Source organism: Mangifera indica, chromosome 9 (assembly GCF_011075055.1).
Source record: "Mangifera indica cultivar Alphonso chromosome 9, CATAS_Mindica_2.1, whole genome shotgun sequence".
Lineage (NCBI taxonomy): Eukaryota > Viridiplantae > Streptophyta > Magnoliopsida > Sapindales > Anacardiaceae > Mangifera > Mangifera indica.
Window position 1 is genome coordinate 16,229,016 of NC_058145.1, and position 13,209 is coordinate 16,242,224.

The following is a 13,209-nucleotide window of genomic DNA, read 5'->3' on the forward strand; positions in this document are numbered from 1 at the left end:
GTTTGTTATCTATTGTGCAATCATATTCAAAAGTTTTGAAATCATATATTAATTCCAATTTGTATTTTTAATAGGTTTTTCTCTTAGGGATATGGAGTCTATTCTATTCTTCATTGTCTTTCTTTCTATTCACAGCATTGGAAAAAGTTGGATGCCGAGTATTTGTATTTGAACTTCTGTTAAATTTGTAAAATTCTGACTTAGTTGATATATTAATTATGAGTTCGATTACTATATCTTAGAGTTTACATGTTCAACCAATCTGGATCGGATTTTCCGTTCATTAAAAACAAAAAAACATGCTAATGTATTTGATTTTGACCTGAAAACATCACATTAAGTTTCAATATGAACACGTAAAGAATTTAAGGTTTCTTAATCTATTTTAATTAGCTTAACTTCATTGAATTCATGTCGACATTTCATCAAAATATATGAAGGACAATGACCAAACAAATTCGTGTATAACACGTTATTGATCTCACGTACCAATAATTTGTTTTATAGTATTAATATAATATATGATATTGAAATCAGCCATTTTCATTATGTTTTGTGTATCATATACAATATATCATATTGCTAGGTACAAATTTCAACTAGAAATTCAACATTTCACACCAGCGATAAGGCTACCCAAAATAGGAATTTTATAAACAAAACCATTTCCTAAGTTAGCTGAATTTGATTAATCTGATTTCATAATAGACAAATTTCACATTAAAAAAAGGGTGTTTGTTGTTTAACAATATATAATATTTTATTTACTAAATTTTTTGATTATTTTGGTGCTGGATATTGACTTAACAAGATAAAACATCTTCAACTTAAAATAATACAATATTCTTGTTGCCAAGTTGAGGGAAACATGTCAATAATCTGAAGCATGTGGTGACAAATAGATGCCTTTTTGAATCTCTAAATAATTTCGATAGAAAAGCACATGCATGCAATAATGTTTTATATTGTGTTAATCATTTTATAATAATGATTAATTTGTTATTTAATTTACGATTAGTGGATAATTATGTTCCTCACATTGCGGATCATTATCAATTAAGCAACAATTATGGGGAGGTGAAATTGGAGAAAAAGGTTATAAATGTAGCTAATTGCCTTGGTCTTTTGGACACCACATGGCCAATTGGCCCTAGACATTGAATTGCGGTCCTATATCTTCCTAAATTAATAAATAAAGTTTGGGATATACAATTAATTCAATAAATGTGTACTCTTTCTATTTCACATGGTGGGCATGTGAAATGATGCCATTCTTTTCATGGACCCGATTAATTAATTAACTTCAACACATGGTAAAGAGGATTGGGGACTTCTCTTTTTATCCTTGTGCATATACCCAGCAATATCAACTTGGTAAGCACCGGTTTTAGCCAAATCAACATGGCTTACCTTTCCAATAATGACATCTTCAAATAGTATAAACAATTTTTTATAGATAGTTTGAGTGACAAAAGAGTTGAATTTAAATAATAAAAGTAAACGTCGTTCATTTTTACAATTGATCCTAAGAAAAATTGAATTCAATGGTATAAAACATATAAATTAAAATAACTATCAATGGTATATTTTTATTATTTCTATCAATTTTCCATTAAAATCGTATCAATAATTCGAACAGACAAAAAAAAAAAAAACCAATATTCAACTTTATATATGGATTCAATGAAGTTTTTTGCTTAGTTTTGTCTTTTGGATGAGATTTTGATAATAAGTTTGTTGGAAGTGAGACTTCGATGAACTATTTAATTTTTTTTTTTAAGTGCTGAAGAATATGAATGAATATCTTTAATTGAGATATTTCTACTATATAATATAATCCTTAGAATTAGAGGCGTTAAAAGGGTATTTGGGCCTTAAAAAAAACATAGCATCAACCATAGTTTTACAGGTCTTGTCAAGGGCTGTGGTTAGGGGGCCTTGTCAAGGCCCTATAGGGTAATTAAAATCTCATAAATCTCATGGTTTGTTCGTCAGTTCATACAAGTATCCACAGAGAAATAATTCAAGATACAACTACAATTATTATTAAAAAGACCAGAATAATGGCAGCTCCCTATAGTTTTCAGCCATATTGATGTTTAAATGCTTCTGACGATCTTGAGTAGCAACTCCCTGGCTTCCTCAACCGCGACTCTGTCATCATAAATTAACCCTTTTGCCTCTGCAAATGATGAAACAAGAATGGCTCCTTTGGCGGAAGTAATACTAGTATCACTGAGCTGAAAGCCGAAGGAACTCAGGGCCTCCAGCAATTTGGTGAACTTGCCTCTTTTCTTCTTAAAAATGATCTTTATCTGAACCTTATTTCCACCCATATAACCCACCTCTACTTCTTCCTGTGGAAAGCAACATTAATTAACACAACCAACGCTCACGGAAACAATGGGACAAAAAATAAAAGTTTAAGCTATTTATAAACCTGTATCATATGTTTGTTCGTCTCCTCTACGTCATCAGTCTCTTCTTTCTTAGGGCTTCCTCCGGGAGCTTCCGAAAATGGTTCCATTTCCAGAAGGTGCAACTGGTCACTAAGGAACTTAACATTTCCCTGCAGCTCTTGAATGTAATTAATTGCATCCTCGATTATGGTTTCCTTTTTCATCTGTAAACAAGAAAGACACTAATTTATTAAAATACGATATTAATTATTATGTTAGTTTTGAAGTATAGATATATAGCATTGGCATGCATTTGTAATTCTTGGGGCTAATGCTCGCAGAGTTAGAAGTCTATCACTGAGCTTCTGTCGCCGCCGCCTCTCCGCCTGGAGATTCTTGGATTTGCATTCATGACCACTGGTATAATCGTAGTTACTTTTCCTCTTTACTGTTCTTGAAACAGTGCCACTGACATTGCCATCTTCTGTGATGGATAATCCTTCGAACCCACAATCTAAATATTGATATTCCATTTCTTGATACAATCTGGTTCAGTTCCAGGGAGCCCTGGAAATGATTGGCTATTTATTTTAACTCCTTCTGACAAAAGTGACGGTGCTTCACACACACAAAAATTATTCTTTGGGTTTGATTTGTTATAGAGAGAGATGGTTTGTTGCTTAAACTGAATTGATAATTCAGTGAATAAATAAAATTTTGATGAATAAAAAAATTAATTGAATATTTTTTAATTTTAAATAAATTCCAAAAATATTCATGATCACAACAGAGAAAGAATTATGTGATTTTCACTTCATAAGGATTATACGGGCCTTCATTTGTAGTGGATAAGTAAATCTCACTAGTTAATTATTATATGTTAATATTCTTTTTTCATAAATAATTAGAGAATTTTTTGTTATAAATCATTTGCAATAATGTAATGGATTAAAAATAATTTATTTCATTTTATAGATAATAAATACATTTATAAAACCATTTAATTTGAACTAGATGAGCATAATTATAATAAATCTTTATTGAATACAATTTCAGATTGTACTGAGGCTCTGGTAATTCACATAACAATGTTACATATAAATTTACCTTACATGATTGTACATCTTGTAAAAGCGTTTAGGAGATTTTCCTACTGGGTGGGCGTGCCGGAGTGGTTATCGGGCATGACTAGAAATCATGTGGGCTCTGCCCGCGCAGGTTCGAATCCTGCCGCTCACGGATGTTCTTTTGTAAATTCGACGGAAGTCACTGTGCAGGAGGTTAAGATTTTACATTTTAAAAAGGTGTTATTATTAGTAATTTATTATTTATTATAGGGATAATGCAAATCATTTATTAGCAGATCTTGGTGTGCGACGGCCTATACGATTTCTACGTAGAGTCATTTGTAAAAATCTGATCATTTTGATTAGATTTTTAGTGGTTTTGAACCAAAAAATCCTCAAAAAAAGAGAAAAAATATTGTCAAAGAGAAATATTTAAAAGAATGACCAATAAAAAGATAAAATAAAGTTTTTAGAATGTAAATATAATATTTTAAAGTTTGAGAGGGTAACCTTCATTTTAAAATATAAAACTTTAAAAACCATATATAGTGAGGATAAAAAATTAATTTTTTAAAATTAAAAAATTAAAAAATTAATTTTTATTTATTTAAATAAAAATATATAAATAACGATTTTATCTTTATTATAATAATAAAAATTAAACAATAAGTAAATATTTAAATTTTAAAAAATTAAAAGGGTCATTTTGAGCTGGAAATAAGTCTTTTGGCTTTTATTATTTATTATAGGCATAATGCATTGCATTTATTAGCAAATGATCTAATCCATTCGTTAACTTGTATTAATCTAATCACACAATACACGTGCAAGTTATGTTTAAATTTGAAGTTGATTACATGACAAAATTTTAAAGCCTAGAACTGATAGCAGTCAATTTGGTTTAAAAAACAATAAAGGTTCCTATAGAAATTTCTGTACTAGTTCCTGTTTGATGGCCTTTAGAGCTCCCTGAACTTCCGAGGGTTACACTTTATTGGCAACACAGGAGTCAATGGAGATAAAATAGGTGTTTCATTTGATAACTGTACTAGTAACTGCATTCAGGCAGAACATTTTTGAGGTTTGTTCTCAAAAGGAAATATGGAATAGCTCTGATACTATTTATAATATTTTCGATCCAAGAATTTAGTTTATTATTAAGATATTATTCACTTTAGACACATAATCTATGATTGAATATAACATTTATAAGCAAATTTCATATCGAATACAAATTATTTTTTTACCAATCTCTTAAACCCTTAGTTATTATTATTATTATTATTTTGTTTATTATTCCTTCTATCTACCTTTACTTTGTTCTGTATAATATACTTTTCTTCGAATTTCTGTTTAAAGTTAGATTATGACGTAAAATTTGTGAAATTTTTTGATTGTTTATTTTATTTTGGTACCGTTCACAGCTCCTTCAATCTTTTCTTTATGGTTGGTTGGTTGGAATGATCAAGTGAGTTCTTCTATAACTCTCTGCAAAGAATAAAAATTTCTTAGTACCCACACAAGACAAAAACAATATGAATGATGATAAAAAAGATGATAGCCAATTTAGAGAAATTGGTTGAAAAAATACGAGTGGATTTTGATAGTTCTTGACAAAGTATCCTTTTTCTCTATTTTCTTTCACAAAAAATATGCTATCGTCCAAATTTTATTTTGAAATTATATAGAATCTATACAAAATAGATAAATCTCAATGTTATAAATAATAAATCATAATGATAAATGATCTTATTTAATCACAAAAAATAATTGAAATCATTGAAAATTTGATAAAAAATGAGAGTGCAAGATTTTCTCTCATTAAACAAGTTTTGTATGTCTTTTTTCAATGGTTGGAAACAAATTTAAAGTTTGTTTATGTATAAATAATTTTATTGGTTAGTTTTATATAAATCTTCTTAAAGTGTGTTTGGTTTGAGTAAAATTTATTATTAAAAGTGAAAATTTATTACAAAAATATATTATTTGAAAAATTATTAGATATAAATTATTACTACATTTTGATTAAATTGATATATATAAATAATTATTGTATTTAATATATATAAATAATTATTATATTTAATGTATAGTAATAAAAAATATTAAAATATTATTTTATTTAAATATTTTAAAAGATTATTAAGTATAATTGGTATTGTATCTGATTAAATTAATATGTTTTATATAAAATATTTGTTTTGTATATTATTTAAAATATTTTTCACCTTAATAATATATATTTTAAATTATTATTAATGTATTTTTTAAAATTATTTTTATATAACTTATTATTTTAATTAAAAATATATTTTTTAAATTAATAAATAAAGATAAAATTATAAAAAAATAAAGATTAATCTTTTATCTGGTTAAGGTGAAAACTTTGATAATAAATAATTAACAGGATATTTTATTAATAATAAAAGACTACAACCGAATTAAATGCCCCATAATTATATCATTTTAGTTAATTACCATTTTATCGCTTCTTTTAATATTCTATTTTTATTTAGTAATATAATATTAAATATGAAATGAAGATTAATGGCTTTGCTGATTACACTTGGAATTGTAATTACCCATTCAATTTAGAAGATAATTAGGTTTAAGCCCAGATCTTACTCTTAAATTTTATAATTTCAATCTCGTGTACACTGACTTCGCTTACTATCATTCCACTTATGGCTGATTTTTCACAAAATCTACCCCAACCTCGGCTTCCAGCTTCGACCCCGACGCCGGCTTCCGATCCTTCTCAAACTTCGGCTGCAGCTCGACATTTGGCTGTGGTTCCTGGTCATTCATTGCCACCGGCACCAGCTCAATCTTTAACTCCGGCTCCGGCTCCGGCTCAGTCAGTCGCTCCTGTCACTAGTCGAACTTTGGCTCCGGCTCCAACTCAATCTGCGGCTCTGGTTCAAAATTCGACTCCTCCCCCGGCTCCGGCTGCCTCTCCTCCTAACCGTAAGTTTACATTTTAAGATTTTCAGGTGGGATTTAGATTATTTGTTGCATTTATTTCCAAAATCGAGTTGGAAGCAGAAATGTTAGTTTTTTTTTTTTTTTCTTTTTGGGTTAAAGAAAATGTCGAGTTTTATAATGAAATTTATGTCATTTTGTTTTATATTTTTATGTATGAGTTTACTGGTCTTGGTTTTCTCAGCTCGTACAAGCAGATTCCATATACATGAAATTATTATGTCACTTGTTGTTCTAAGCCTTGTGTTTTAGTTGGACAGGTTGGATATTTGATAAAAAGACTGTTAAATGTGTTTATTCTTAAGTAATCTGGTTTCATTGAATGTTCTGAAGAAATTGTATGGATGCATATTTTAAGCCTCGTTTTCACTAAGATCTTCCTTTCGCGTTTTCCTTCTGGGGCGTCCTTAGTGATCAAATTTCTAAATAATGAACATGTTTTTTCTTTGACTCTGTTGTGGATGTATTAATTGTTCTAATGATTGTTGAAATAGTGCCCGGTAATGATCTAAAGTCATAAACGATGTTTAGGCATTGCAGAACACTTGAAGCACAAAAACCGTTTGCAAGAGTATGCGCAAAGATCCGGTATTCAACTCCCAGTTTATCAAACAATCAGTGTAGGAGGATATTCGCATGCTCCACAGTTTAGGTCTACCGTGTTTGTGGATGGAGAAGCTTATACATCTCCTAACACCTTCTCACATCGAAAAGCAGCTGAGCAGGATGCTGCCAAGTTTGCTTTTGAGAATATAGAAAAGAAAGTAAAGGACCGAGGATGTCCTCTCATTATTGGGGTATGTTGCATATGTTATATCAACTTCTATTGGCTGAACTCATGTTAGTTTTTTCATTTTGGCGTTTTTGTTTGAATCGCTCATCTAGTAAAGCAAGTAAGTCAAGCCAACATAATAGGTATTGACAACCAATTTCTATGATATGTAGTATGGCCACTTATGTGGATGATTATGGGACAATCTACCTTGCTCTGTTCTTCATCCATCACAGATTGGAGGCTGTGGCAACATAATAAGAATTTTACATTTATATTTGTTGATTTGAAGACTGTTTTAAAGTTATAGTTACTTGTTTTTTGTTTATTTTTTAATTATTATTTTGAGCTGTCTTGACCTATTTTTCTATAGTTTACATGTGAAGATTTCTACACATTTGCTGTCTGAGAACTTGTAGCTTCTACGTTAGCTTCGACAAACATATAAACACATCATAGGAATTTATAGTTATAAATACATCATTATCCACATGCAAAGCTGTGCCCTTGTTTCTTGGTTTCAAAAGGTGTTGTCCAACACACTGCTTCTACATTTACAAAATAGCACAAGTTTCCAATATTTTTTACTACATACTATGGTTTATGTTCATGTTTTCCTTATTCTTTCTTGGTAATCAACATCTGGGAAATCTTTTTTAGTCAAGTGCCAGTTTTCTCCCTTCTTGTCATCATATGTTCTAGGAGCTATAATGCCACAACATTTGGGTTCAAGCCAAGCCATAGTTGCTGTGTTTATAGGGTCAACTAGTCCATTGGGGAACTTGATTCACATATTACTTTGCTCATTTTGTGATTTCATTGTTTCTTTCTTTGGATTTTAATTTTTAACCTGGTGCCTTAACTCTCTTGGCAGAGTTAGAGGTGGGTAGCCAAACAAATTTGTGTATGTCAACTTCTTATTGTCCACCAGGCTACCAGTAACGTTTACCATTCTTAAATTTTTATTCTTATTGTCCAGGATACAATATTCTGCAAACTTATCTTGAATGAATTTGCAACAAAGAGGAATTTGGAAAAGCCTACTTATAGTACCACTAGTCCAGAAGGTTTACTTCCAGTTTTTGTATCCTCAGTGGTGTTTGATGGTACAAGTTATACTGGAGAACCTGGTAAAAACAAGAAAGAAGCTGAACAATTGGCAGCACGAGCTGCTATTGTCTCGCTATTGGGTATTATTTTTTTCATATTTTACAAATAAATTGTTATTTAAAGTAATTATGTATTTTTCTGTTCTCAATTTCATGATATGGATTTATTTAAGTTTTAGTACAGGTAATTCTGGGTTTGCAACTTCACTTTCTGAGATCATAAAGTCCAAAGCCAAATTATATGCTGCAATGCATAAAGTCAAGGACACCAATGATGGCACCCAAAATATGGGGGTAAACACAAGACAGAACCCAGAGATTTTTGTCAGTAAAGTGGTTGAAGCTGCTGTGACTAGCAATATGCCAACAATTGCAACCACAGAGGCGGCATGCTCAGGAATGCATCCACTACACCATCAATTTAAAAAACCAAAACCAGAACCAGCCTTTGAAACAGTGAATTCCCCTATTCAATTTGTGCCTCCAGTTTTAGGACAGCCTTTGGGATTTTCTTCAAGCTGTTCAAACAAGCGACGTAGAAACAAAAAGAAGGGTAACAAGAAATTATGCACAGATGCTCAGTAAGTTTCGATTTCTTATTCACGTGTTTGTTATTTTCTCCTGTCTTGTTTTTGTGTTTTGATTTTCATTAATCGCAAGGATTGAGTACTTTCTTATGGCATATTCTTAACTTCTATTGCTATACTGTAAAATTGTGTATGTTTGCCATTATTTGTTAGTTAAATTGGATCATGCTTTCACTTTACTATTTTTTTAAAGCTTTACTTTGTCTCATTTCCTTTAGTTTTCCGTTGCCACCCTCTTCCTGGCATTAAAATCCACGTGGAGACTTACAGTCCTCTCATTGGTGTGGTATGCTGTGTTTGCTTTTCTTCTGCCTCCTTAAGGAATCATATCATTACCTTAGTGGAGTTCTATTTCTCAGTTTTTTTCTTTAACCTTTTCTTTGTTTCTCTATTTTCTATGAAACATGATCCAGTGATACCTCTGTTTTTTAATCTTTTCTACCTTCTTATAATCTTTGGTTTCCCTAAAAGATTTCTATTCAGTAAGATTGATTTTTCGGCAAATATGACTTTCTTAGATGATTTTTGTACAGAGACTTGGCTGATTGTTGCTTGATGAGTGTACCTCATTTCTCTATTTTTCATGTGTAATCAGCTAAACTCATTTTCCAGCTCTAGTGTTTTTCTGTAAGTCATGTCTGCATTACTTGATGCGCAACCTTTTGGTGTTGACCCCTTTTTTTTTTTTCCATATATTTTGTTTATACAACTAAAAAAAGTTGAAAAAGATCCAGTTACTTTAGTATATTAATTTTCAGCTCCTGGCATGGCCACAAAAATTATTAATGGAACCACTGGTGTAGTCTTAAGTAACATTGCCTGCCCTTGCACACTACACACAGACACAGACAAATACATCTGAACTTGTTTGCTTGTTTGCATGCTCAGAACAATTTCTGTAAGACTGGTTGATGGTATTTGTTCTTCTATGGAGCTTTGCATTGATATTCCATCATTAAAAAATTGCAGGCTGTCAGATGCTGCTCAGCCTGCAAGTCAGGCCCCTTCTTATTCGGTAGCCCAGCCATTGAGTCAAGCCCCACTTTCTTCTGTAGCTCAGTGAACGGCTGATCTGCATTATGCATGTATTTATTTGTTGTAGGATTCTGGTCTTCTTGAGTTTTGACTGTACCCTGTATGAATACTCTGGTATTGTGGCTGTGCTACATAGAAGATTGTTTACTAACCTCTTGCTTTCTCTCAAAGTCTTTTAGACTAGTCATATCTATAGGCTGTGCATACATAAAATCAATTAAGAATTGAGTGAACCCAGGTGAGGTCATCAATATCATGCATAATTACGCTCGAAAACTATCCTTTAAAGAAAACAAATACAATTTTTATTTCTGTTGAAGAAAATGAATATACCAGGTAATAACCTTCCAGAGCATAGGCTTAATTGGCCGGCCGAGTGGGTTCTTTAGCCAGTTTGTACTGATTAGAAAAGTTTTTTCAAGTTATTAGTAGTGAGATTAAGGCAAAGCAAATATAAAATAAAGATGGGTATGACTTATGAGACCTGATGATCCGTAGAGATATGAGTATACACATACAAAGTAAGGACAACACAATCTCCTTGAGACGAGGGATTGCTTTGTTTTTCAGTGCCAGCTTACTTATGGTTCTCTTGGTCAGCCTATCAAAACATGTGGAAGATGAGTTTTACTTTGTATTATTATCAGAAGTCAAAACATATTTAATTTCGTATAAGTTTGCCATATAATTAGTTATAGTAACAAAATCTTGGTTAATCTATATAAAAAACTCAATAAATTAACAAACGAATCATATATAAATTCAAACGGGTCTCTCATGTTTATATAAGCCAATGCAAATACAAACAAAATTACATGAATTTATAGTAATCTCTTAAACTCCCTAACATTATTAGGCTATTGAAAATGATATAACTCCAACGTCCAAAGAAATGGCAAGAGGGAAGTGAGTTTGGGGTTGCTACAGAGATATCTGAATGGAATAATCTGGTTGAAAGTTGAAACTCATGAATAAATTAAAGGCAATGCTATTTGTATCTAGTTTTGAATACTTAATTAGGTATCCAGATAATATGTAATCGTATAATTAAATGTAATTTTATATATTTTTAAAAATCACTTAATCACATAATGATACATTATCTAAATACTCAATTAGTTATCTAAAATTAGGTAGACATACTTAATTATATAATTCATTCGGAATTGGTTCAATTTTTATGAACACCTTATGAATAAAACTATGTTCATCTACTTTTGAGTACGTAATTAATACTCAGATGATATATTATCATTTGATTGAATGATTCTAAATTAAAAATAAATTAAAACTTAATTACATAATTAATATCAACTAACTACTCAATTGAGTATTTAAAATAGAGTGGGTATACCAATGCTCAAAATAAAAATACACAGCATGAAATGAATCCACATGTTGAACGAATGAAAGAGGAAAGAGAAAGGAAGCAACTTCTAAACTGGTCCAGGTTCTTCACAGTGAGATTGAGAGACTGTTCTATTCAATTTTGGAATCTCAAAGACGTGCAATGGCGAAAGATCCGGCGACCCTTCTGCTTCCTCTCTCTCTTTATCTTCTTCAATTCTTCTTCCTGTTTTTATTCACCTCTGCCAGCTAGCAATCCCAATGCACATTAATTCATTAATCATAATAAGCATTACTCTATGTTAATTAATTTTCACTGATAAAAGACACTTAATATAATACCCCCCATTGCCTCGAGTCTCTGAGCCACATTCTTCTCTCCATAGCCAGCCTTGCAGTAGTTCAAAACTAAACCTCATATTTCTGAAATAATGGCACTTGCCTTCAAAGGTCCTGGGCCTAATTATTTGCTTGATGATCAGGGAGATGGCTCGGACAAAACTAATCTCAAAAACATTGCCATCAGCAATAATTCTTCCTCTCCAAGCAGTGGGAATTCTAATGGGTTGGTGTTTCAGGCTGAAGCTTATAATCACCCTGAGGAGCCTCGTTCTTTGATAAATTTCAAGTCCGGGTTTGATAATTTCGTGCATTCATCTTTGCTTAGCTTTGAGCAAAGTGAGAGATCCTCAATCTGGGAAGGTCACTTGAATCATAATACTCATCAATGGAATCAGTTGAATCCCAAGTACAGCTCTTCTGATCCTCGCTTGGTGGAGGACTTTAACTGCTTTGACACTGCTAGCAATTATGGTGACTGGCTATACACTGATGCAACTTCAGTCACTGACTGCATATTGGAGTCTGGTTCATCACAAGATGCAACCTCCCTTAAGCGTTTGCATACGGTATTTCCGGAGTATTCAAAATTAGATGTACATAATTTTAATTGATTAATGAAAATTTGAAACGTTTTTTTGTTTCTCAGGGAGAGAGCACACAAGCTTTGAAGAAGCAATGCACTAGTGCAACCTCCAAGAAGCCGAATAAAGCAAAATCAGTTACATCGAAGGACCCGCAAAGTATTGCAGCCAAGGTTTGCTTTATTAATCCTGAAATGAAGCAAAATTATTTAAACTCTAGAAATTTTTGTATTGAAGGATTTCTTTCTTCCAGAATCGCAGAGAAAGGATTAGTGAGAGACTCAAGATACTGCAGGAACTGGTTCCCAATGGCTCCAAGGTTGATTTAGTGACCATGTTGGAGAAAGCAATCAGTTATGTCAAGTTTCTTCAATTGCAAGTAAAGGTGCTTAACTTCAATTCAACCCTGTTATTGTATTTGTATATATTTTGAGCATATAATTAGATATATATATGATTGAGTATTATTTTATCACTAATTTATAATACATAATTATGGATAAAAAAATGTGTATACTTAGTTTATTGTATTTATAGAAGTTAAGCTTATTAACGAGAGATTTTGGTTTATGAGTATGTGTTGAAGGTTCTGGCAACAGATGAATTTTGGCCAGTTCAAGGTGGGAAAGCTCCTGACATTTCTCAAGTGAAGGAAGCCATTGATGCCATACTGTCATCTCAGAGAGACAACAAGTCAAGCTCAAAGCAATGAGGAGATGAAGAGAATTTAATATAGTCCAAAATATTGAATCAAATAAGAAATGTATTTGAGAGCAGAGTACTGGAATATTTTTCTGCATTTTGATATGTAATGAAATTAAACTGAGAATCTATCCACCAGTACTTTGTATTTTTTGTTTAAGTCTTTTTTTTCTTTTTCTGAAAAATTACTATTGATTCATCTTGGAAATTTTCATTTCAATAACTGATCATATTTCCAGTACTCGATTGTGGTTCCAAATCCACGAACATAGTTGCTGATGCTCAG

General features: G+C 31.6%; 3 protein-coding genes and 1 non-coding gene across 5 annotated transcripts; 3 read left to right on the forward strand and 1 right to left on the reverse strand.

Moving 5' to 3' along the window:
• Positions 1 to 2,073: 2,073 nt before the first annotated feature.
• On the reverse strand, positions 2,074 to 2,932 carry LOC123226333 (transcription factor DYT1-like). The gene is made up of 3 exons (XM_044650838.1): positions 2,711 to 2,932; positions 2,441 to 2,623; positions 2,074 to 2,357 (listed from the first exon to the last, which is right to left on the reverse strand). The coding sequence occupies exons 1-3, from the start codon at positions 2,930 to 2,932 to the stop codon at positions 2,100 to 2,102; spliced, it is 663 nt and encodes a 220-aa protein (XP_044506773.1). The 3' UTR covers positions 2,074 to 2,099.
• Positions 2,933 to 3,556: 624 nt separating this feature from the next.
• On the forward strand, positions 3,557 to 3,638 carry TRNAS-AGA. Its single transcript has one exon. It is a non-coding gene; the product is annotated as a tRNA-Ser (tRNA).
• A 2,390-nt stretch (positions 3,639 to 6,028) lies between these two features.
• Positions 6,029 to 10,102, forward strand: LOC123224847 (double-stranded RNA-binding protein 4-like). Of its 2 annotated transcripts, none has more exons than XM_044648578.1 (5): positions 6,029 to 6,433; positions 6,989 to 7,245; positions 8,200 to 8,410; positions 8,514 to 8,910; positions 9,886 to 10,102. In XM_044648578.1, the coding sequence occupies exons 1-5, from the start codon at positions 6,151 to 6,153 to the stop codon at positions 9,977 to 9,979; spliced, it is 1,242 nt and encodes a 413-aa protein (XP_044504513.1). In that variant the 5' UTR covers positions 6,029 to 6,150; the 3' UTR covers positions 9,980 to 10,102. The 2 variants fall into 2 exon arrangements, with proteins under 2 accessions (XP_044504513.1, XP_044504512.1); XM_044648577.1 differs by having other exon boundaries at positions 6,030 to 6,433; positions 6,980 to 7,245.
• Positions 10,103 to 11,357: 1,255 nt separating this feature from the next.
• LOC123226576 (putative transcription factor bHLH086) lies at positions 11,358 to 13,146 on the forward strand. The gene is made up of 4 exons (XM_044651123.1): positions 11,358 to 12,206; positions 12,287 to 12,394; positions 12,475 to 12,606; positions 12,808 to 13,146. The coding sequence occupies exons 1-4, from the start codon at positions 11,730 to 11,732 to the stop codon at positions 12,931 to 12,933; spliced, it is 843 nt and encodes a 280-aa protein (XP_044507058.1). The 5' UTR covers positions 11,358 to 11,729; the 3' UTR covers positions 12,934 to 13,146.
• Positions 13,147 to 13,209: the final 63 nt, after the last annotated feature.

Bases quoted from the DNA above. Each gene is read 5' to 3' on its own strand.
- LOC123226333 (XM_044650838.1), bottom strand. From the start codon at position 2,932: ATGGAATATCAATATTTAGATTGTGGGTTCGAAGGATTATCCATCACA. The intron at 2,624-2,710 runs GCATGCCAATGC...TCTTGTTTACAG, and splicing joins TAGCCCCAAGAATTACAAAT to ATGAAAAAGGAAACCATAAT. The intron at 2,358-2,440 runs GTTTATAAATAG...TGCTTTCCACAG, and splicing joins CGAACAAACATATGATACAG to GAAGAAGTAGAGGTGGGTTA.
- LOC123224847 (XM_044648577.1), top strand. From the start codon at position 6,151: ATGGCTGATTTTTCACAAAATCTACCCCAACCTCGGCTTCCAGCTTCG. The intron at 6,434-6,979 runs GTAAGTTTACAT...AACGATGTTTAG, and splicing joins GGCTGCCTCTCCTCCTAACC to GCATTGCAGAACACTTGAAG. The intron at 7,246-8,199 runs GTATGTTGCATA...CTTATTGTCCAG, and splicing joins GATGTCCTCTCATTATTGGG to GATACAATATTCTGCAAACT.
- LOC123226576 (XM_044651123.1), top strand. From the start codon at position 11,730: ATGGCACTTGCCTTCAAAGGTCCTGGGCCTAATTATTTGCTTGATGAT. The intron at 12,207-12,286 runs GTATTTCCGGAG...TTTGTTTCTCAG, and splicing joins CCCTTAAGCGTTTGCATACG to GGAGAGAGCACACAAGCTTT. The intron at 12,395-12,474 runs GTTTGCTTTATT...TCTTTCTTCCAG, and splicing joins CGCAAAGTATTGCAGCCAAG to AATCGCAGAGAAAGGATTAG.